The 25,048-nt window shown below is 38.6% G+C and overlaps 1 protein-coding gene across 2 annotated transcripts in view; it reads right to left on the bottom strand.

The window, feature by feature from the left end:
* Positions 1-25,048, bottom strand: part of LOC122793519 (cystine/glutamate transporter-like) — an 860,650-nt gene that overhangs the window by 602,640 nt on the left and 232,962 nt on the right. For both annotated transcript variants that reach the window (XM_044061648.1, XM_044061649.1), the window contains exon 5: positions 7,434-7,478. In XM_044061648.1, coding sequence (XP_043917583.1) covers positions 7,434-7,478 — 45 coding nt within the window. The remainder of the gene's footprint in view (positions 1-7,433; positions 7,479-25,048) is intronic.

Raw genomic sequence — 25,048 nt, forward strand, 5'->3', positions numbered from 1 at the left:
GAAAAGAGACATGGAGGAGCTCTCAGATTATGCAGCCCAGGCGGGTATGACCCTAGCCCTGAGCAGCATCCTAACATCACCCAGAATGATACCACAGTACAAGCAGAAAATGGTTGATTTCAACAACTGGCTAAGTTTCTGGTGTCATTCTAAGGGGATCCAGTATCTGTCAGCCGGGGATGACATGATTGACAGACCTCGATGCTTTGCCAGAGATGGCCTGCATCTGTCATCCCTGGGCTTCCGGATACTGGCCAAGGCTCTTGCCACCCCTGTAGTGCCTTTTTTTAGGCAGTGTTCCAAAGACCAAATTACCACCGTTAACAGCTACAAACAAATGCAATCTGAGGGTCATGCTGCTCAAAGCTAGAAGTCTAAATCTCAAAATGCACTCACTTGAAGCACTGCTTAAAATGGAGAACATCGACATTTGTGCTGTAACAGAGACCTGGTTCAAGGCAGCAGAAAGCACCCTTGCATTAACAGGCTATAACTCATTCCACACCTTTCTGCCCCAGAACTTGGACAGAAGCTCCAAAGCTGGTGGTGTTTCCATATTCATAAAGGATGCACACACCTCCAGATTCTTAGCCCAACATAATGCATCAGAGATACTTCAGGTGCAGCTAACATTGGGTAAAACAGCAATTCAGGTTGTAGTCTGTTATAGGTCCCCAACCATGTCCCAAGACATTCACTCCACGTTCCTAAGCACCCTGGAGAATATTAGGGTCCAACCTAGCACACTCATACTGGGCAACTTCAAATATCCCTCCATTAACTGGGAAAACTACTCATATACCAAATCACTTGCCCAACATTTTCTAGAATTCATTAATTCCAATACGCTGGACCAGCTCGTTCTTACCCCCACTAGAGGTATCAACATCCTTGACCTGGTCATTACTAACATGGCTGACCATTACTCTACACCAATAGTCAACTCCTCCCTGGTTAAATCCAACCACAAACTAATCACCTTGGAAATCCACCCCCCCCCTGCAAATGTAACCACCATGAAAAACTTCTCGCTAACTTTCAGCTCCTAAGAAGAGAGGTGGCTAACTTCACGGCCCCCATAATAGTTGCATGACCACCGAATCATATACCAATATACTGTATGAACACATACACAAATGCATGGATCTTGCCATACCCAATAGAGCTACGACGCTCTCCTCCAAAAAAATTAAGCCAATCTGGTGGTCCCCTGCCATAAACAAACTCAACAGAAGGAGGAAACAGATGGGGAATAAGGTGCAGTCCCAAGACTGGAAAAACTCCCTTATCAGCCTCAACAAATAGTTGAGATTCCTCATCAAATCCTCTGAAGTTAGTTATGAAAACAGAATTGCAGCAGATAGTAATGACAACCACAAGGCCTTCTATAGTTATGTAAAGAACCTTCATGGCAATACCCAGATTTGCTCTGAGCTACTGCACAATGGTACCTCCTACACCGAGCCAACAGATATTGCCAACATACCGGCCGACAGATTCAGTGAAACTTTTCCCCTCTCTCAACCCCTAAAGGACCAATCACAATATCAGTAGATTGCCAGGCACCCAGTATTACTGCTGCACAGGTTAAAACAGCACTGTCCAAGGCCAAGAATACAGCCTCTATGGGACCTGAGAATATCCCTGGCTGTGTTCTACATGAACTACAGAGTGAACTGGCACATCACCTGTGTGCCCTGTTCAATCACAGCCTCACCTCAGGATTTTTCCCTACTGAATGGCGCACTGCTATAGTCATCCTTCTCCACAAAGGAGGAGCGACTACAGACCCTGGGAACTATCGCACCATTAGCCTGGCAAGTCTCATATGCAAAGCTATGGAACGCATCATCATGGACCTACTAAACAAAAATATAGGGAATCTCCAAACTATGGATCCCACACAGTTTGGTTTTGTGAAGGGTAGATCATGCCTGCTCAACTTGGTCGACTTCTTTGAGTCAGTCACCAGAGCTGTGGATGAAGGCAAGGTAGTTCATACAGCCTACCTTGATCTGGCCAAGGCCTATGATACCATTCCCCACTCAGGAATCATAGAAAAACTCACTAAGCTAGGCATCAACCCCTATATCACTAGGTGGGTTGCAAACTGGCTCACAGATAGAACCCACAGTGTGAAAGTCACTGACTCCAAGTCAGACTGCTGACCAGTCATGAGTGGAGTCCCACAAGGATCAGTCCTGGGTCCTCTCCTATTTGGTATCTACTTTTCAGAAGTCCATTCCAACATGAAAGGACTCTGGCCGACAAAGTTTACAGATGATTGCAAGTTGGATGCCATTACTAACTTCCCAAGTGATATTGACATCCTACAGAAAGACCTCACTAAGACTAATGACTGGTGTCAGAACCATGGCCTTAAACTCAATGGCAAAAAATGTGTCGTCATCCCCTTTGGGAAAAACCCAGTTCCCATGAACTACCACATCGATGGTAGTCCACTCAACACAGATGGTGTTATAAGAGATCTGGGAACACAAGTTGACAGCAACCTCTCTTTTGACTATCACACTGGTACTGTGGTCAGAAAGTCCTTCTATGTGGCACATCTCATTATTAAGGGTTTTGCATCCAGGAAGAAAGAGGTCATTGTCTCCCTCTACTCTTCCCTCATTAGGCCAGTCATTGAGTGCAATGCCCCATTTGGCATGTACCTCACTAAATATCTTCAACAACTAAAGAGGCCACAAAAGTACCTCACATAGATGATCCTAGGCCTTAAGCACTTGTCCTATATGGACATACTGAAAAAACTCCAACTATTCTCTGTCTCATATCACCTACTTAGAGGTGATCTCTGCTTGACTTATAAAGCCATGTCTGACCCAGCTCTGTTGGAAATGCTACACCTAAAGAAATCCCTCCACACCACATGCTCCAGAGACCTCAACCTCATTACCACAATAAATATAATGTGTTGGAGGGACAGGTTCATAACCCAGAGACTGCCCATGCTATGGAATAGACTTCCCATACATGTCAAACAGAGCACCTCACTGACCCTCTTCAAGAGAAATCTTGATGAGTGGATGGGAAATAGAAAATCCACCCCGGGATAACTCCAGTGGCTCTACTCGACAGAGGCACTGGAAACTAAGGTCAGGTGGCACAATGCCAGGGTAATCCTATCACTAGGAATATAAAGGCCCCAGGACCTTTAGCCTAGTACACACCTATGAACCTATGAACCTATATGTGTTGTGCCTAGGGCATTAGTTTATATGAGAACATTTTCTTTCATAGATTTTAGCTGAAATGGGAGCAAATGTCTGCAGTTAGAGTAGTTTTTAGCATTGGGATACTTAAAGTATGTTAGATCTTTGTTACAGTGATGTTCACAGACTGGAAGAGTTTATAATGAATCAACAAATGCTGTTGGAGATTGCCTAGAGTGTACTGATGTTTTTCTTGGAGGTGGATACCATATTTTAGCTGAGAGAGAAAAACATCTTTGCCAAAGTCTGGTTCAAACAGAAATGGGGAGATCATTTTGGTCCAAAACAGGAGAGAGTTAGTCTTCTTCTCATGCTGCCTGTGTGAAAATTAAAGTTTAGAGATTTAGTATGCCATAATCCTATGTATTTGAAGGTAGAGACTGTTTCTACGGTTTGATTGCATCAGCCAAGGACAGTTAAAGAGTCAGGTGCTTGGTGACTTTTATGTGGAGTTCCAAAAAAAGCACTGTTTTCATTTTGGAGTTGTTGATATGTAGTTTATGGTTCATGACACATTGGTGCAGCTTATTTAAATCTGACTTGAGTTGTGTTTGAATGCTCGTGTGAAAGTGAATTGATTGGTAAATGACCTTGTTGTCAGCAAGCAGGATGAGTGGAAGATGGGGAAGGTCGCAAAGATGTTTGTTATTAAATATGGAGTAGCATAAGGTGGAGTAATATTGGATCATTATTGTAAAACTTTGACAACAACTACAGATTCTGATTGGGAAAAATCACATTTTTAACTCTGAAGTGTCTGATGGTGAAGAAGTGTTTAAACCAGGGAGTACAGATAGGGCTAATACCAATTACATTTAGTTTTCTTGGGAGAAAACAGTGGCCAATGAAGTAAAATGCCTTTGTCAGATCTATAAAATGGGAAGTTGTAGGGGAGCCTCTATCAGTGTTTTGCAGGTTGTCATTGTTTAACAACCAAAGTGCTGTCATAGTACTATGTCCAGGCCAGAATTAATGCTGTTTGAAGGAAAGCAGGAGGTACCGCTGAATGTAGTAAGAGAGCTGGGTATAGACTATGTTTTGCTGAAGTGTGTCCTCTAGTGGGAGGCTATACATCTTTTAGGTTTAGTTTCCTTGGGAGGGCTCTAATTAGAGCAGTTTTCCAAATTTGTGGCTTGATGATTTGTGTTAGACATTGACAATATATATGCATGAGATGAAGACATTGATGACTGGTTTAGTAATAAATGAATCAGAGGTTTATATTGTCAGACCCAGGAGAGGTGTCTGTGGGAATATTTTTGACTGAAGTAGGGATTTCTTTGGGACATATGCATTTGAAGTGAAAAAGAAGGATGCATGGCAGTGGGGTGGGTAATTTATGATTTGCTGGGGATGTGAAGTTTATTGACTGGACAGTGCTAACTTTTCTAAGGAAATCATCTGGAGAAGGTTTTGTTGTACCATATGTTGCACTGAATGTTATTTGTTTTCTTCCTGTATGAAGATTAACTTATTTCCAAAAATGGTTTGGGGATGTAAGAAAGTGGTCTGTTTCTTTGTTTAGATATTGAGTTTGTGCCTTCAGATTTACTAGTTACCTATGACATCTAGGGCTATAAAGGAGGCTTAGTTATCACCTGTCTAGACTTGTTACTATTTTTCACTCTTCATCCCTTAGAATGAGAAAATGTTTCAATTCCTTGGATAGCCCTTCAGTTTTTAGTGACTTTATAGAGTCTGTAGATCAATAGAAAGAATTTGTCTTGCAGCTGGCATAGAAAGTTGATTAAGCTTATGGCTCCTGTATTAAAGTAATCTAATATGACTATATGGTCCTAGCTGTGGGAGTTGAAAACAATTTTGAGTTTGTCAATATTAGTACTAGACTGGTTTCTAAAGCGTTTTAATATTTGTAGTGGTTTTGCATAATGGTCACTGAAGGATGTTTGGTGAATGTTTATGTGTGATATGGAGTTTGGTATATTTGTAATAACGAGGTTGAGTGTGGAGTGTCTGGAGGATGTGAAGTTACATATAGTTGGTTCTTTTATGAATTAAAGAAAACCTAGGTCTGCTAGAAAAGTATTCATGTTGGATAAAAGATGGGCAATATAGACAAGGTTGATGCCAAAAATGTGTCTACAGAAAAAGGGGGTGGCAGATAGGCTTAGTGATTAGTGACAGTTTGCTTGTGTGAGTTGGAAATTTCCTGAGAATCTATTTAGGACTGGAGTCTGAGGAGAAGTTTCCTTAAAAAATGACTTTTGGCTTTATGTTATTTTTGTACATAATTAGACATCCTCAACCATATTGTTTACCTGGTCTGACATAATTGACATACCTGTAGGAGGTCAGGAAGTGTTGGAAATGGGGGATTCTTGTAACTACTAGATTGTCTGGACTAAGTAGAAGAAAAAAAACCACTTGGTCTATCTTGTTTTTGATGTTATGGAAACTGGGGAGGAATTAAGTCAGTGTAGAGAGTGAGTGGTTCTGTCATTGAGAAAAAGTATTTGGGCCTGGGTCAGGTTCAAAATTACTCTTTGTGAGTAGTATAAAGATTATGAAAGGTAGTCTGAAGGAAGTCTTAGGGAATTTTAGTGAGAGATAATTATATTTCTATGTCTTTGTGAATAAAAAGAAGAGTTGTCTGTACACACACACACATGCACAAACACACACACACACACACACACACACACACACACACACACACACACACACACACACACACACGTTTACCTGAATATATACATTCTTTACTCTAACCTAAAAAATGATCAGCCCAAAAATACAAATAAAGAAACAGGAGCTTCTCTAATCATCTCTTGTTTTTCTCATGCTGCACTCATGGCATCTTTCAGAAAAAATAACTTTCTGAAACAAACACATCACATAAGCTGTGTGTTCTTTTTTCAAGATCTTGACACCTTGGAGGAATAGTACTTGAGATATGTGTATAACAGCAGACAGTCAGAAGCACAGCACAAAATAAAATTAAAATATTGTAATGGGATTTGTACAGGAATATCTAAGGCACTTATAGCTGCCTGAAAAGAATCACTGAAGCCCTGCAACTTAGCTGCATCCATAATGCTGCTTGCAGTCAAAGGAGACAAAGAAAAGCATAATTAGGAACCCTTCAGAGGAGGCTTTCAGAATTTAATGGTGTTCCATTCAGCACCTACAATGAATTGATGAAACTGATAAAATCACCTATGCATTCCTTATTCCAATTTATGAAAACCTAGTAACTCTGACATTTTTCAAAGACACCTTGTTGATTAATTCTTTACCAAAACTGAGAAAGAAATCCAACGAGCCATCCATTTAAAGATCAGTCTCTCTGATACTTGGTTGAAGCTTACATGCATAAAAATATTAGCAAATATAATGGAAACAGTGACAACAAAATCCCAGATCAGGATGATACATTTGTCATCGTGTTATTGTGATATTCTTTTACAGAATTATAATATGTAAAAGGTTATTGTGTCTTCCAATTTATACTAAATATCTACTATGGCCAGCAAGAAATGAAGAATGTTAATTTCTTTCATATATTTCTGTTTCTGTTTTGGTTTTGTTTGCATGGCACAGTTGATTGTAATGCTTTTATTGCTAGTCGATTTCCAAACAATAATGCTGCACATAGGAGTAGAAAGCATTCAATACATAATGAAGACTATTCAGAAATAACAGTAAAAAATAGCCAAAATATAGTGTAGTACACTTATATAACAACATTGTTGCATTTAAAGTTGCTGTCATAGAAGATTACATATATTATAGCATTGCCAGAGATGTACGTTTCTAATGGAATCAGAAAGTGATTTAAATAAGACATTGGTAGCATCTTTCATTGTTACAGATGAACTAAAGTTTCTTTCACACTGTTTCTACATTTTATACAAGTTATAGCTGTTGCAACAAACTGCAACAGCTTTGTGTTACCTTAGCATGTAAAAGGATGTCTTATTTACAAATGTGGTCCTATACAGAAGAGGAAAGTAATTTTTGATGTAGGGTAATATGTTTCAGAAATATAAATATATATATATATATATATATATATATATATATATATATATATATATATATATACATATATATATATAGAGAGAGAGAGAGTAGAGCATATCTAAATTCCAGCTGTAAATATTCCACTTATTAAATATCAAATAAAACAGCATGCATGTTTAAAAAAATGTTCCAAGCAGTAATATAGATACTTACTTTTCTGGGTTTTCTACCTCTTCTATAACAAAATTTAGGTAAAACCTTTGAAAAGAGAGAAAACTGCTTTAGTAAATCGGTAAGAAAATTGTACATTTATACCTCATTATTTCAAATTCACTGTTTTCCATTTCTATAAGTAATGAAACCTAATAGGGTAATTCATTAACAACTGAATGGGGTCTTAAATTTTTTCTTAGTATACCAGAGAAATTGTAATAAATTACAGTGTCTGACAAAATTGTTGCTTTTTACAATGCAGATTACTCTTTACATGTAGAAATAAGACTGCATTATTTAACATTTTCAGATGTATTTTGTCATCAACTCTTTGATATTATTTGGGAGTCTATGGAATGAACATTTATTTGAGTAAATTTGCCAAAGTAAAAAACATTAAAATTTGCACCTAATGATGTAGATTTCCTGTACTACAATTCTCTTGCTCTTAGCTGTAACTAATTCTACATTATCTCAATTATTCAGTCATCTTATATATAAAACAGCCCTGCATGAACTATTATATATCATGTCGTGGTGGACAGATGACTTCACAAATTATGTGGAAAGAGAAACAATTATTTCCTGGCTGGCAATGCTAATTTTACTACAAGTCTTAATTAGGTGAATTATTTCTATCCTGTTGTAAATAGTTAAATGACAACAGACTTTCCCATGAACCCAGCCTCATCTTGCTTGTTTCTGCATGCAAATGAAAGTTTAACAGGATGTATACATGGAATAATCTTGCATACTGACTTGTACTAGTTTGCATAGATTTGCAAGTTAGTATTTACAATAATACTAAGAATGGGAGTTGTTTGCATCAGCATAAACAACAATGTCTCAAAAATGCCTTGCATAAAATAGAGAAATGCCACAGGATATATGATCATAGTTTTAGATTTTTAAACCCGGTAAACCAGTATATTTTCTCTGTATCAGGAAAACATGGTGGATAAAGATACTGGTAATGTATTTTTACTTGATTACATCAGCATTTGTGTCCATTACTCTAATATAGTAAAAATGAATCCAAGCACATAAAAAGAACAACTTGAAAAGTGACATAGCTGTAATTTTTGTACTGCTTATATGCACAGAGTTAAACAATGAATTAGATTTATTCATACAGATGCCCCTGAGAGTAAACCATTAAAAGTTAATACAGCACATTTAAAATAGAATTACTGTAAATATGTAATGATTTATAAAATGATATATTGTGCATTTCATTACCAAATATCTATCATCTAGTTTAGTAATGAAATTAAACTGTGCTATGAAAATGTAACTGATTTTTTATCCACATAGGGAAAAGGAGCAGGCGGCTGGTAATCAGTTTACTATACAAGCTGTACAGTGATAGTAACAAATGCAGATGGCTGGTCAGATAGCGTCCTTAGGAGAATTGGACACGACAAAAAATATTGATATTTCATCAGTGAAGTCTAGTCCATTTATAACTTTTCCTAAATATAAACAAGTAATGTGTTGATTTCAGCATTTATTACATGGAAAAAACAATATGTCAAGTTCTAAAAACATGAACTGAGCTGAACAGCTAGACAACTATTAGGGAAAACAGATAAAGGGGTATTTTTTAGAAATATTACAATCAGGGAGGGATTATTTTGTAATCTGGACAAACTAAAGAATTAAGAGGAAGAAGAAATAAAGAAAAGTAAAACAAAGGGAGGCTAAAGCTAAAATACTGCTGCATAACACTGGACTGTAGCAGTTAAAATATACAGAGAGCTTCAATTACACTGGGGCAATTGGATTAATTAAAATATATCAGTACCGTGTACATATTAAAGAGCGGAAAGCCATATATTGTTATATGCTTTTATTTAGCTTCATTTACATAGCCAGGAAGACCCAGGGTAGAGAAATACCTGCTTAAAGTTTGTTAGCTGATTAGCAGACATGTTCACTTTTGTTTTCATACAGTATCGAAGCAAAGCTCAAATCTGGCCTTGGTCTACAGTTCATAGATATCCTCAGAAAGTGTTATCTAACACTTTAATCTCTACTAGAAATTGTTATGCAGTGAAAGGAAGATATCCAAATCCTGAAAAGAAGGCCGTTCTAAATTTAAAATGGGTTTCAGGAATGAATATGGATATTCTAAAATAAGAAGCAATTCTTTCCATTTTTTGGAAGCACATCTGGAGTCAGTAATGCATGCAGCAAAATAAATAAAATGCAGTATAAGAAACTATATTATAAAATGAGGAAACATAATTAAATAAATACAATTATAGCACATTTGAAGGAACTTCCCACTTTTCAAAGCAGAAGAAGGATAACTTAACAAAGTATTTTAAATAAATCATCAGCAATGAAAAAAATGAGACATGTATAAAGCTTGCATTACAAAGTAAACAAGGATTACTATAAGTATTTCAACTGATAGCAATCCAGTTGCCACATTATGGAGCTTTAATAGTTATGGACAACTTGCTTGAGCAATCCAAAGGAAAACTGCAGAAGCTTGTAAGAAGTACTTTTACAAACCGTCTAACTGTCCCAATGGTACTGCTTAATATACAATAACAGGTCATTACTATTCATACATGAGCATTCCCCACAGCAACAAGTTCCAGCAATTCACTTCCTTCACACCATTAAGTGGAGATTTTAAAATGTAAAAAAAAAATCCCTCACTAGTAAACTGCTTTTGGTAAATTACTTATCTTTAAACTATGTCACACGGAAGGCATTTCTTACATCTTTAAACTGGATACATTTGAATTTTAATTTAGTTTGCAAGTGTTTATGTGTAATGACTTGAATAATACACAGATTCCATTGCCAGTTAGCTTACGAAATGGAGATCTTTCCTAGTCTTTACTAACGACATTCCTCAATGATAATCCAGAAAAAACAGAGCTTTCACACAAGACAGCCAAATATGTCACACAGAAAGCCAAAATCTAACATACCTCATTAGACTCAAAATATTGTCAGTGACAGCAATGTACTATACACTCACAGAGCATGTTCAGTACAGATATTGGATGCCCCCCAGTCAACAAGAATCTGACAGAAGAACAGTAAAGTAATTTTGTACAATAACATTATTTAAAAAGGGTCATACTTTTTGTTCTTAAATAGTGTCATTGTATAATAGCAATAATCTAGTCCCGTGTGCTGGTAATGCAGATTTACCCATTGCAGATGTTGTTTATTCACTTTGCTTTTGCCGTCATGATCAGTATATACCAACCATGGTAAATCCTGCATTACCCAAACACAGGAGTAGATTATTGCTAAATTATCACTTGACGTTTTAGAATTCTACATGTTGATGCATTAGATCAGAAACAGAAAAAAAAATGCTATCCTGACTTTAAAATCTAATTGTTTTCTGGGCCCATATAGTATCCCAGGCAGCCTTTTAAAACTGTTATGGATGAACTGATAACGCCACTGTGTAAGTTGTTTGATAAATTATTAAAAACAATGTATTCTTCTGAAGAGTGGAAATGCTCAAATGTTAATCCTAGTCATAAATGGGGTTATACTACAATAGGAACTATCAATCCATGTGTGTTTGACATCAATACATGGCAAATGGTTTGACAGATGTATAGTGAACTTTATAACTGGGTCTGGGTCATACAACAAAGTACATATATCATACAACATGGCTTTGTAAAAAAGATCAAACAAATGTAATGAATTATATAACCTATTTATAATAGTCAATGATATTGGTTTGACAGATGGAATAGTATATCTTAATTTGAGAAAAGTGTTTGATATTCTGAGCCACACCACCATTTAGTAAGCTTGTTGGTATAATAATGGAAATTCTTACATTGTACTGCAGAGTAATAACTAGTTAATTAAAAAAAAAACATGGATAATGTTCACGAAATAAATATGATCATGCTGGAGAACCTCAGGATTCTGTTCTTGGCTTGATAATGTTTAACATTGCTTTTGCAGCATAACCATTGCCTTGTATATGTCAGGTTAAAAGATATACAGATAACTCCAAAACAAGCATTGTTCTATGCTCAGATGCAGATATCACCACTTTCAACAGCTATGTTTTGGATCTTACTTCTTGGACAACTAAATTTCATTTGAAAATTAATGTTGGTAATTGCTGTAATGCCCATGCCCTGGCCCAGCAATCAAAGGGCCTCAATCCTCACCAATAATACCAGAGAGGGTATCTCATATATGAGGAAAGGATAACAAATACACACAGTAAAGTGCAATTTCCCTTAAGAGCACACAGAGATCACAGTCAGTCCGGGGCTGGTCACTCCCTTGCTCTCCAGGTCCCCAATAAGACTCTCCACTGGCACAGCTATAGGGTCCAGATCTCAGCCTAGTGGACAAGCTAAAACCTCTAGCATCCTCTCTGTCCAATCAGTGCTTCATGTCCCTGCCCAAGTAGCTGACACACACACACACACACACACACACACACACACACACACACACACACACACACACACACACACACACACACACAAACACACACACACACATGCACTTTGAGAAGAGGTTATACAACCACACAGACACTCCTTGGGAAGGCTGGTACAGTTTCTCCAGCTGTGCCCCTTTCTCCCAGACTATATGGTAGTTCCACTAGCTGCCACCTCTTCCTGTGCAGGGCTGCCCTGCTTGCCGGGTATAGGTCTCCCTTCTTCCCCAACTCATCTGAAGTAGCACATTGTCTATCAGCTAACCAGATCCTCATGTCCTCAGGCAAAGTGCTAAGGGCTTGTTCCCTCACAGAAAGGTCTGCCAGCCCTTCAAAAGTGGTGACCTGACATCCACTCACCCACCTATAGAAATAAGTGCTCGGTTCACCACATATTCACCCACACTTTCATCTGCCTTGTGTCTATGCTCACAAAACTTTTTCCTATACATTTCAGGTGTTAGCTTAAACAGTTCTAAAAGACATTTCTTTACAGCAGTATAATCAAAACATGCAACATCAGACATTTTGGACAGAACAGTGCAGCTTTACCATGGAGTAAAGGGGTCAGGAACCGTACCCAGAGCCCTTGGTCAACTTCTTACTGTTTGCATACCCACTCAAACATATGAATGAAACTATAAAAATTATCCCGCTCTTTAAACTGCTGAAAAAATTTACTCACCTTTTGTGCTTCTGGGGTCTAGTTACTCCCTTCCCCATTACCTCCATGACTCTGGCGAAGAATTAGCATCTCCTTCTCATGCTGTCTCTGCCTCTCTTGTTCCTCAGCTTGCAGATGTAACAGTTTCTCATTTTCCTCAGCCTGCAGATGATGCAATTTCTCATTTGCTTCTAATTCCACATGCCTGGCCTCCAACTCAAGTCTCTTTAGCTCCAGCTAGATTTTTAAGTCCACTGTAGAAAGGTTGAGCTGTCCATTCTCCAAGGGAATTATATCTCCACTGCCAGTCTGATTGTCCTCCTGGTTGCTGTTTTCTGATGCAGCTATAACCAAGGTCTGCTTTAGTCAGGTTTCCATGCACCAGTCCCCTAGCCAGGCACATCTCCACCAGCTGGCTCCTTGTCAGCTTTCCATACTCCTCTGCTGACATACTGCCTCCTCATCCTGACTAACTAAGCTAACAAAAGAAATAAAACAAGTGTGATCTGAACTCTGAGTATTCACTGCATGGCTCTTTTAGAGTACAAAACACCTTCAAATCTCACTGTACACAAGCTACAGGATTCACGCTACCCACACCACTACAAGCCAATTAGTATTTGCCAACTAATTAATATGTGTTGTGGATATCCCACCTCTACCAAACAATGAATATGTGAGGATACCCCAACCACTGCCAAACAATTAATATGTGAGGATATCCCAACCACTGCCACCAATTAATATGTGAGGAAATCCCAACCACTGCCAAACAATTAATATGTGTGGATATCCCAGCCACTACCAACAATTAATATGTGACATGTGTCCTGGCCCAGCAATCAAGGAGCCTCAATTTTCACCACTAACACCAGAGAGGGCATCTCATATGAGAGGAAAGGATAACAAATACACACAGTAAAGTGCAATTTCCCTTAAGAGCACACAGAAATCACAGTCAGTCCAGGGCTGGTCACTCCTTTGCTCTCCACGTCCCCAATAAGACTCCCCACTGGCACAACTATAGGTTCATAGGTTGGTATTAGGCTATCAACCATAGGGCCTATACAAGCCTAGCCATAACAATTCCCTGGATATTTCTTCCCACAATATTTACTTCCCTGGACTCCTGTCTAGCAGGGTGACTGATGTGATCCTCGGGGTGAATTTCCTATTTCCCATCCAATTGTCAAGGTTCCTTTTGAAGAGGGCCAAGGAGGAACTCTGCTTGACATGTATGGACAGTCTAATCCAGAGTATGGGGAGTATCTGGGTAAGGAACCTATCCCTCTAGCATGTTTTGTTCATTCTGATGACAAGGTTTAGATCCCTGGATTGTATGGCTCTGAAGGATTGGGATTTCTTTAAGTGGAGAATATCCAACAGCTCAGGGTCCAGATCTCAGCCTAGTGGGCAAACTAAAACCTCTAGCACCCTCTCTGTCCAACCAGTGCTTCATGTCCCAACCCAAGTAGCTGTCACACACACACACACACACACACACACACACACACACACACACACACACACACACACACACACACACACACTTTGAGAAGAGGTTATACAACCACAATGACACTCCTGTGGAAGGCTGGCAGAGTTCCTCCAGCTGTGCCCCTTTCTCCAAGACTACATGGTAGTTCCACTGGCCACTACCCACTAATACTTATTAGCTACTCAAAGGCCCTTAAAAGGGTGTACAATTATTACTGTGCAATATTATTATCCAATTGGGAGTATGACTACAGTCAAGGCTTATTGGAGTGGCTATGTACAGTTTTACCAAAGGCATAAAAGTACTATAAAGAACTTAAATTATCTCTACACAAACCAGCCACAGTTAAAAGGTTTTAAATTACTTAATAATAAATAATTAAAACCACAAGACAATTCTTTCTAATGCACAGTCAGTGCTAGTCAAGAGTTCAGAGATCACAAAGAAATACTTAAAATAATTCAGTAGTACAGTTCTTACATAACAAAAAACACTTAGCCTAATCTTTTCCAATTCCTAGCTACTTCTAGGAGAAAACACAGTTCTAACATACTACTTACAAAGAGAGAACATAACGCAGTGCTGAGTTGGATGTTCAAGACAAAAATGCTTAATGCCTTCTGGTTCTCTCTGTTTAAATTTAAACTGCAGTTCTGATAAATCATTACATCATTTCATACTTTCCTGGTGTTCCCAGGCAGACAGAAATTGTATTTACATTCTTTTACACTTAGAGCAATAAAAGACATTCCACATGTAAATTCTGGTCATTAACTTTAGCTTTAAAACAATAGGCAGGAAGCCTTCATCTTGCCTGGCCGGTGCCGAATTGTAAACATCAAAGGCAGTGATGAAATAATTTTAATTTCAAAGGACCAACAAGAAATACTTGACTTAGGTTCATAGGTTCATAGGTTCATACTAGGCTATCTGCCCTGGGGCAATTATAAGCCTAGCCCGATTCTGTATGGCTTACGCCTCCCCTTGATTTGAGTATACTGTGCCCTTTTTAAGGTTTAGTTTACTGTGCCTCTGTCTAATAGTGACACGGGAGTAATCCCTGGGACAAACCTACGATCTCCCATCCACTTATCGAGATTCTGCTTGAAGAGATTCAGTGAGGTGCTCTGCCTCACATGAACTGGAATTCTATTCCAGAGTGAAGGGAGCCTCTGGGTTATGAACCTGTCCCTCCAGCAAGTTCTATTTATTTCTGTGCTGAGGTTCAAGTCCCTCGAGCGTGTGGCTCTAAGGGATTTAGATTTACTGAGGTGGAGCATGTCCATTAATTCTGGATTTGACATAGCTTTGTATGTCAGGCATAGATCGCCTCGAAGTAAGCGGTATGCAACTGAGTAGAGCTGGAGTTTTTAACCGAGCAGCATATGGCATCTGTTTGAGACCCTTGATCCTCTTGGTGAGATACTTTTGGGGTCTTTCTAATTGCTGCAGGTGTCGGGTAAGGTACATACCAAAAGGGGCATTGTATTCTATGATGGGCCTGATGAGGGATGAATAAAGGGGCACGATTACCTCTCTTGATCTAGATGTGAAACCCTTCGTGATGAGGTGGGCTATGTAGAAGGTCTTTCTAACCACTTTGGCAATGTGGTTTTCAAAGGAGAGATTGCTATCAACTTGGGTCCACAGGTCCCTAATAACTTTCTCTGTACTTAATGGGTTTCCGCCTATGTGGTAATTTGTGGGCACATTGTTTTTGCCAAAGGGTATGACTATACATTTTTTGGCATTTAGCTTTAAACCATGGTGCTGGCACCAGTTATCTGTCTCTATGAGACCTTTTTGAAGGATGTCTGTGTCAGCTGGAGAGTTGATTATGGCGCCCAGTTTGCAGTCGTCTGTGAACTTGGTGAGCCATAGTCCTCCCACGTTTGCCTGTACCTCGGAAAAGTATATACCGAACAAGAGTGGTCCCAGGACAGAACCCTGTGGGATGCCACTTGTGACCAGTTTCGAGTCTGACATGGCTCCAGCAACTCTCACTCTGTGGGTTCTGTCTTTGAGCCAGTTTGCGACCCATCTTGTGACATAGGATTTATATTTAAGCTAGATAGCTTATCTATGATGTCCGAGTGGGGTATTGTGTCAAATGCCTTTGCAAGGTCCAGATAGGCTGTGTGGACTACCTTCCCTTCATCTATGGCTTTGGTGACTGTTTCAAAGAAGTCAACCAGGTTCAAAAGGCAGGATCTGCCCTTGACAAAGCCGAACTGGGTAGGATCTAGTGTCTGTAGGTCCCCAATGTCTTTGTTTATGAGCTCCATGATGATCCTCTCCATAGCCTTGCAGACTAAGCTAGTCAGGCTTATGGGGCAATAGTTTCCAGGGTCCGTAGAGGCTCCACCTTTGTGGAGTGGGACCACTGTTGCTGTACGCCATTCTGTGGGCACATATCCTGTAGTGAGGCTAAGATTTTTTAGCCTTAGCTTTCTTTATAGCAGATGGCAAGGTTGCCACATTGTTTTAAGTTCAACATTTCACAGTATTTACAAATGATAGAATTATGTACCAAATTCTTTTTGACTAGGCTGGCAGCCTTCACCCATCTCTACCAGTCTTCACAATTGCAAATTGAAGGTTTATGGGAAGTTGTTATTTTCAAGACAGGTATGATAAATATAATCATAGAGAAAGTTAAACAATATCTAGATTTAGAAATTATAGCTGATTCTACTTTTTAATTTCAAGATGATTGTATAAAACTTCAAAATAAAGCACTAATGATAAGGACTACTATTAAAAAAGCATTGCCTCACGTGATTTGGCTACTATATAAGACATTTTTAGACCAGCTGTGGAGTACAATTCAAGTTTCTGTTTATATTTCCTGGCTCAGTGTAATAACTTGGAGATCATTCAGAGGAAATTTAATAAACTTATTTTCTTCATTAAATATCTGAAACATCATGAAAGTTTGGTGTAGAAAAAGCTTAACCTCTTCACTATTCAATATATGTAAATTCAAGATATGTTTAAATTAGTATACAAGATTTTTAATGATGAAATATTGAGGGCTGTCTCTTTCCTTCAAATATATACATAATTTTGAGAGGCATAGATGTATGAACCTGGCCTCCATCATGAGCATGAATAAACCATGTATTCCTGATCACTAAATTATCCACATTGTTCCATGTCTCTGGAAAAAAAATTACCTTAATCTATATGGGCATCTGGAAACAGAGATCAATTAAGAAAGTAGAGAAATGGATTGGTAAGCATCCTGGTAACACCACTGGCTTGAAGAATGGCTGATGTAGCTCTGAAACTAAGAAAGTGTGGGAGTGTGGTCCATCAGCAGTCAGGAATGAAGTAACTGAAGAGGTGCAGAAAATGAAAAAGTAGAGTAAAAATTCACCTGCCTGTATATGTTGATCACACAGTAAATAATACAGGGAAAGAAAGGGGGAGTCCTTGTGAAAAAGAAATAAGCAAGTCAGACATAAGAAAGTGAGTAAACCATAAATGTAGTGCTGATTCATAAAGTGTTGTGGTTGGCAAAATGCACCATGTGCCAATAATGACATCATAAACAGGCAGAACAAAATCATTGTAAGGCAATAATAAAAAGTTATTAATCTCTTGCATTGTCTGGTTGCATGCACATATAAAAATGGCAAAGATCTGCAATATTAGTCAACATAAGACATCACTACACTCAAGTATAAAAGAGAATTAGTGCATTATTGCATATCAGTAAAAAGCACTTTGAAATAAATGTACAGACTCAATAAATAGCTAAAATAGAACTTAACAAGAGTGGGCATTGTAAGAATGGTCAAAACGGTACTATATACTTCATTTCTAAAGAAGACTCTTGTCATTTTCCAAAGAGAAGAGATATGATAAGCAAATACTGATTGCTCTAAACTGTAGAAGGGATTATGGAAACATGAATCTACTTACATTCCTGCATTAGTAATAGCAGAAATAAAATGGAGGTTGGAAAATTAGGGAAGCTTGCAGGAGAGCATCATCACCTACCATTTAATAAATATACTGCCACTGCAGACCTGGCATAAGGAGAACATGTAACATTTGAATCAATAAAGTTATTGATAATAGAAAAAAGATAAATCTAAATATTGCTTTTCTTGTAAAATAGACAGATTGCTTTTTATAATCTTCTTTAAGGAATTTATTCTTAGCTCTACTGCAGGTACAGGCAATCAGTATTGTTTCACCTCTTCTTTCTTGAACTCCATATTATTCTTGACCTCTCTTAAACATCCCTCTAGGTGGCAGATGGTTTAGTGTTTATCCTACACCTCTTTATTCACCACACTAGTTGGCAGATGGACTGGTGTATACTCTGTGCTTTTTAATCACCACTCTTGTTGCAAACTTGTGCTTTGCACTCCTCTACACAGTCAGGAACTCTTTCCCCAGTCTAAGTTGCACACCCACAAAACTTAATTTTATCTCATAAGAATGACAGCACTAAATGTTCCACCTATGCACATTGCCCTCCTACTGTCTCTAACAACAAGACTTTATCTATCAGATAACCTTCCCATAACACCACTTGTGTGTACTAACCAACATATAACAAACATATATCACATACTCATTCAACTTCCTTTTCATTTTTTCTGCTATTCTAAACTAATTCCTATTCCACAAAAAAAAAATATGCATAATTCAAATATATGTGTACAACATACATCCTCTTTACCCCCTCTTAGGAAATACACCCTCAGAAAATACCTAACCTCTTGGATCTTTTCCTTAAAGTACAGTATAATTAGACTGGGATTAGACTGCGGATACACATATCAAACCTGGACCACATTAATCTGAAACACATCCCCATATGAACAACCACCCCTCCTTGATAAGCTCACAACAGCAATATCATTCTCCTGTCTTCAAAAACAGCTCTCTTAAGATAGAATGCATCAGTGCCTGTAATGTAAATAATAAATAAGCAACTCTGAAAGCCTGCATTATCCTCGGATCCCCCCACATATGAGCCATAACAGAGACTTGGTTAAAGGTAATTATTGCCCTTCTCCCTTCATTCTTTCAAACTATGTCACATTGTGCAATTCTAGGTGCAGCTCCAGAACAAGTCATGGAATTATGCTAGTAATTTAACAGCATTCTTCTTTACATATTGTTTCCTCAACCACACCTAGCTATAAAAATAATCAAGCACCAAAATAAATATCAGCCAGCCTAACTCTGTGCCATCACCCCTTCTTACCTCTACAGTCTACATGTCCCCTCCCTCCTCTATCAGCCCTATTAATGACACCCTGTTTGAATGTTTCCCCAGTGGCTGTCCCCAAAACTCAGTTATACTAAGTGACATTAACTACAACTATTCTGGTTGCATTATCTACAGAATTAAATAAATTACACCAATATAACGTAGAGCAACTAGTAAGGGAACCAATCAAATACAAATTCAAAAAAGGAAACCATGCCATAATAGATCTTATAATCACTTCACTAGCTAATCACTTACTCAGTAGTCTTGGTGGTCACTGTCATGTGATATCCTTCTGGTCATTCAAGACTATAAAACCTATACCTCAGTTGATTGCAACCTGGCCTTTCCCCTGGAGCAAAAACTAACTCTTCTGGATCAATAACTGAACAATCTTGATTGGTCTCCTTTATTCCTCATCCTAGATCCAGAAGACACCTTATCCTTCTTCATCAAGATCCTTAATACAATTCAAAATTCTTTATTCCTTACCACTCACAGGAAGCTAAGGGGACTCAAATGTCCCTGGATAACAAGTGAAATCAGGAATATAATTAAATAAAGAGAAAATTCCTGGGCATTCTGGAAACTTTTGCAGCTGAAAGACCTCCAGGTGTAGCATCTCTAAGCCACTGAGCACCTGATTGTTTTGGGTCTCCCCCCCAACATGTGTGAGCAAGGAAACCTCTCACTCCAGCTAAAAGCAAAGAAAATTCTAACCAGCAATCATCCAAAAATAGACTGCAGCCCCAGGTTTAACTCCAGGAACCATTGTTGCCACTTGTGTAGTTTAGGTGCCAGCTTTTGTGACTACTATTATGCCTTGTTAAAATCTGTTACAGTCAGTTAGAGTGCATACCCCAGGGGCAACAGCTGCAAACCTTCTTCCTCTTAGCCCACCCCCACCCATTTCATATGTTTCACTGTTGATAATGTGTTTTATATTACGGTATTGATTGTTTCTTACAGTTGCTGTGGATGCAGCCCAACTATACTCGGGCCCACAATGACTCTTCTCCCACCCCCATTCCCACCCACCCCCCATATTATTTCCTTTATACCTAACCACCTGTTTCCTCCTATGTAAACACTCCTCCCCTTCCTTTTCCTCACAAACACTCTAGCCTACTTCCTGCCTCCAACATAGAATCCCTACCTCCTCCACCACCTCTCTATACACACCACCCTATAACCATTAACTATTACCTATAATTAATATTTTTAACTGCAGTAAATATGCATATCTGAATGTAGTACAAATAAATTGACAATATATAATTCCCATTAACCTTATCCATAGTCATGAACATCATTACAGATAAAGTAGCAAGTACCCCCCCCCATATTTAATAACTTACTATCTCTGCTACCCTCTCTTAGCTAGAGGATACCAATTACCTGACCAATACTTCATGGCCATACTGCAGCTCCCTAACACATACAATGATAGCTCTTGCACTGGCCATACTCTACATCACTTTTCTGTACCTGTATACCCAGCATTACCTGATGCTTATATAGCTCCTAAGTCCCTAACATCACTTCAACTTGTAGCTACAGACAACTCCCATTAGCAGTTCTTACATTCTTATCCACCTATCACTTCAAATCTCTTACCCCTCTTAACAACAAACTCCCACATGCACCTAATACTGCACCTTTAATACAACACCAATCTCACTCATTCATAGATAGTACCCTTGCATGTAACACATTCTTTCTGAAACTAGATAACATGGGTTACACATATCCAACCCAACTACTAAAAACATCATTCTACCCTTTAATAATCTTCACCCTACTCCTACTTTCCATCCTGTCCTCCTACCACACTCAGCTTCATAACCACACCCCATCCCCTTGGCAAACTGATTCCACAGCCAACACCACCAAACTAAAACACTTCCCTATATCGCCATGGGACCTTACCTCCCCCTACCCTTCCCTTACTCGCACATTAAATTGAAAATCAAAACTAACCCCCTCGCTTCTCAAAGACAAACTAAAATAATTCACAAATTGACCAAATTCTATCTACACCTACTCCATAAACTCACTTGCAGTGGTGATATACATCCCAATCCAGGACCCAAAAAATCAATCAGACTAAACTTAAAACAGCTAAATCACCTACACCACAGACCTACCTTAGCTCTCCTCTTCTTAAACATTAATGTAAGAACTATACTTAACAAAATTCATGACCTTCATGCCCTACTAGCTCTATACAAACCAGATATTGCTGTCTTAACTGAAATATGGCTCAAACCACAACATCACAATAATGAGATTACTGTCCCGGGTTACAACATTATCTGAAGAAACAGATCAGAGAAAAAGGGCAAAGGTGTTGCAATATTATTCCAAAATCATCTCACCTTAGAACAACTAGATTACAATACCCATGAATTCAAAGATGTAGAACTAATCCTTGCCAAATTAAAAATAAGTTCCAACAAACATATAATTATTGCAGGTGGCTATATACCACCAGGCAATAACATCACTGTAATGGAACGCCTGCTTAATTGGACATCCAACTCCCTTCCACATGAAACCATGCTATTAGGAGACTTCAATATTGACTGGCTTCACTGCTCCAGCCATAACCCCTCTGCCTTCATAAACCTCCACAGGTTTACCCAAACTATAACCACCCCCACTTGAATTGACAAAACATTCAAATGCCGGCCCATCTTAGACTGGATCCTGGTAACTGACCCCACTCTTGCACAGCAATCTGGCTGTCTTCCGCATACCCTAAGTGACCATCATCCAACCTACCTAATTAGGAACAGATCCCAAACCATCAACCAACCTGTCCTCAGAGTAGTTAGAAACAAAACAATCTTTATGGCTACTGATCTCATCAATACTCTAAAAAGCTGTAACTGGACCCCCCCTAAAACATCTACCTCTAGACAATGACGTCAAGTATTTTAACACAACCTTCATAAACATCTTAAACCATCATGCACCCCCTAGAACCATTAGAATAAAAAATAACTATGCCCCATGGCTAAGAAACGATACTAAACTCTAATGAAAGAAAGGGACAAGGCCTGGATTCAATATCAGAAAAAAAAAACTACTACTTTGAGACAATACTGTGTACAGCTCCGTAACAAAGCCAAAAAAATCAAACTAGACAAATCCAGCAACTATACAAGCATGCAAGAAAAATATGCTCACAACCCACAAAAATTCTGGGTCACAATAAACAGTATAGTGCATGCAGAAAAGTCCATGACTCCAACCCCTGTACTTCCATATAACCATGAAAACATTCCTATTCAGTTTAACAAATTCTTTACCAAAACAGTCCAGACCATTGCCAATGCCCAAAATAGGACTAGCAGCCCCACACCAATAACTACCCCAACCTACCCCAATATATAAAACAATAGCCCCAATTTTCACCTCCACTCTGTATCCACCAAATCAATATCTAAGCTCTTTGGTAAACTTAAACCAACCACTCTACCAGCTGATAAGCTGCCAGCAGACTTCCTTCGGATCTCAGCTGAAGCTATAGCCTATCCTGTCTCTATTCTCATAAACAGATCTCTCTCAGAATGCAAATTCCCCACCTCATGGAAAACATCATATATAATTCTACTGCACAAAGGAGGCAACTCCTTACAGCTCACCAACTATCGCCCAATAGCAATCCTATCACCTTTATCCAAAATATCAGAAACAGTTGTTCTTACTCAACTAATACAGTACCTCCAGAATAACCACCTACTCTCCTTATCCCAGCATGGCTGTATACCTTTCCATAGCACCACAACAGCGCTACTATCATTCACCAACATAGTTAACCATCGCAGAAACAAGGGTCTATTTGTTTCTTCCATATTCTTAGACCTATCAAAAGCCTTTGACATGGTAAACCACAGTCTGCTTCTTGATACCCTATCCACTCTAAATATAAGTCCCTCCTCTATATCATGGTTCAACAGCTACTTATCTGCCCATCAGCAAGCAGTCCTATGGAAGGACCAATTGTCCCCCCTGTTACCAGTAACCATAGGAGTCCCTTAAGGATCCATCCTTGGCCCATTGCTGTTTTGTCTATTTACTAATCAGATCTCATCATCCTCTCCCACTGCCTTATTAGTACAATATGCAGATGACACTACCCTCATATGTGCTTCCCCTACCCTCAGTGAACTGCAAACCCTTACCCAAAATAACTTCACCCTAGCCGAAACTTGGTTCACTAACATCAAACTTCTTCTTAATCCCAAAAAAAAACAAGCTAATTATTTTCAGCCCTGGCAGAGCTCCTTCACCTAAATAATAATTTCACCATTAACTCCAAAGAAAGCATTCAAATCAGTCTAACCACATACACTAAACTGTTAGGCATAGAAACAGACAATAACATGAGGTTTGACATCCACATAGCACAAACTGTTAAGAAAATTAATAAAAAACTTGGTCTCCTCTACAGGAACAAACAGTTTATGACAAAACGCACCAAAGTAACCATCTCAAGGACTCATCTTCTATCCACCCTCCTCTATGCCACTCCCATCTTGACCAATCTCCACCAAACTGATCTAAATAAAATGGAATCTTGCTACAACAAGATTGCCAAGTTTGCTACTGAAGCCTCATATAGGTCCCACCACTGTCTATCCCTTAAGCAACTCAACTGGCTTGAGTTGCCTCATATACTTCTACTCAATCAACTCTCTATAGCACACAAACTCTACTACTTTCCTGAGATAACCCTAGCACTTTAGCACCCAATTCAGCCCCACATTCCCTCTAGAGCCTTAATATCTAGTAACCAGAACCTAATAACTGTCATCAAACATAAAAATGAAGCTGGTAAGTCCCTCTTTGCCAACACCATTGCCAAATCCTGGAACATACTATCAAACCAAATAACTTCTACCACCTCCTTTAGTCTATTCAAAAAACTCCTGAAAACCCACTATCTAAGTAACTGGCTATGCTCATGCCACTCAACAGGCTAATCCATACTAAGAGAATTTGTCAGGGTACAGCTATGTATAAACAGTTTCTCCCCTGAAAGCTTCCAAACCCGTGTACATTTACCTTACAAAACTTATAACTGCAAAAAAAAAAAAAAATGTACCTCCGATTGTCTACTGTAAGAAATGTTAATCACTAGCATGCTGTCCTGTTGTGTGTATATATGCTATATGTATGTTTGTTAATCATCAGCATGTTGTCCTGATGTGTATATATGCCATATGTATGTATGTTCTACTTCTTTTTACTCTCATGTAATGTATTGTAATGTGGAGCTTTTCTCCCTGGGCCTCCGCTGAAAATGGACCTGTGTCCAGTCGGACTTTCCCAGTAAACAAATGTAAAATAAATTAAAAAAAAGAAAGAAACAGAACTCTCCAAATGAACAACTTTATCAAACTTATATATCCCTCAGGAAACAATCCAGAACTGCAAACATCTATGCTGAATCTTTATTTTAAGAAACAAGCAAACAAGAGCCATCAGATTAAACAAACATTTCTGATGAGAAATAAAATCCTTCACAGGCTATATTTCTACCACTACAGGTTCCACAACAACTAACATCACAAACAATCTGCCTGCAGGTGAGTTTAGAAAGTTTCTCATTTCCTCCATCCAGGCTATCACCAACATATTATTTCCCTCTTCAAATCACACACCACTAAATTGCAGTTTACCTCCAAGACTATATCCTTTAGCAGAATTCGAAGCAACTTTCTACTTCTCAGCAATCTCAGTTAAAGAAACTAAGAAACTT

Source organism: Protopterus annectens, chromosome 2.part0 (genome assembly GCF_019279795.1).
Source record: "Protopterus annectens isolate FY-2018-M chromosome 2.part0, PAN1.0, whole genome shotgun sequence".
Classification (NCBI taxonomy): domain Eukaryota; kingdom Metazoa; phylum Chordata; order Ceratodontiformes; family Protopteridae; genus Protopterus; species Protopterus annectens.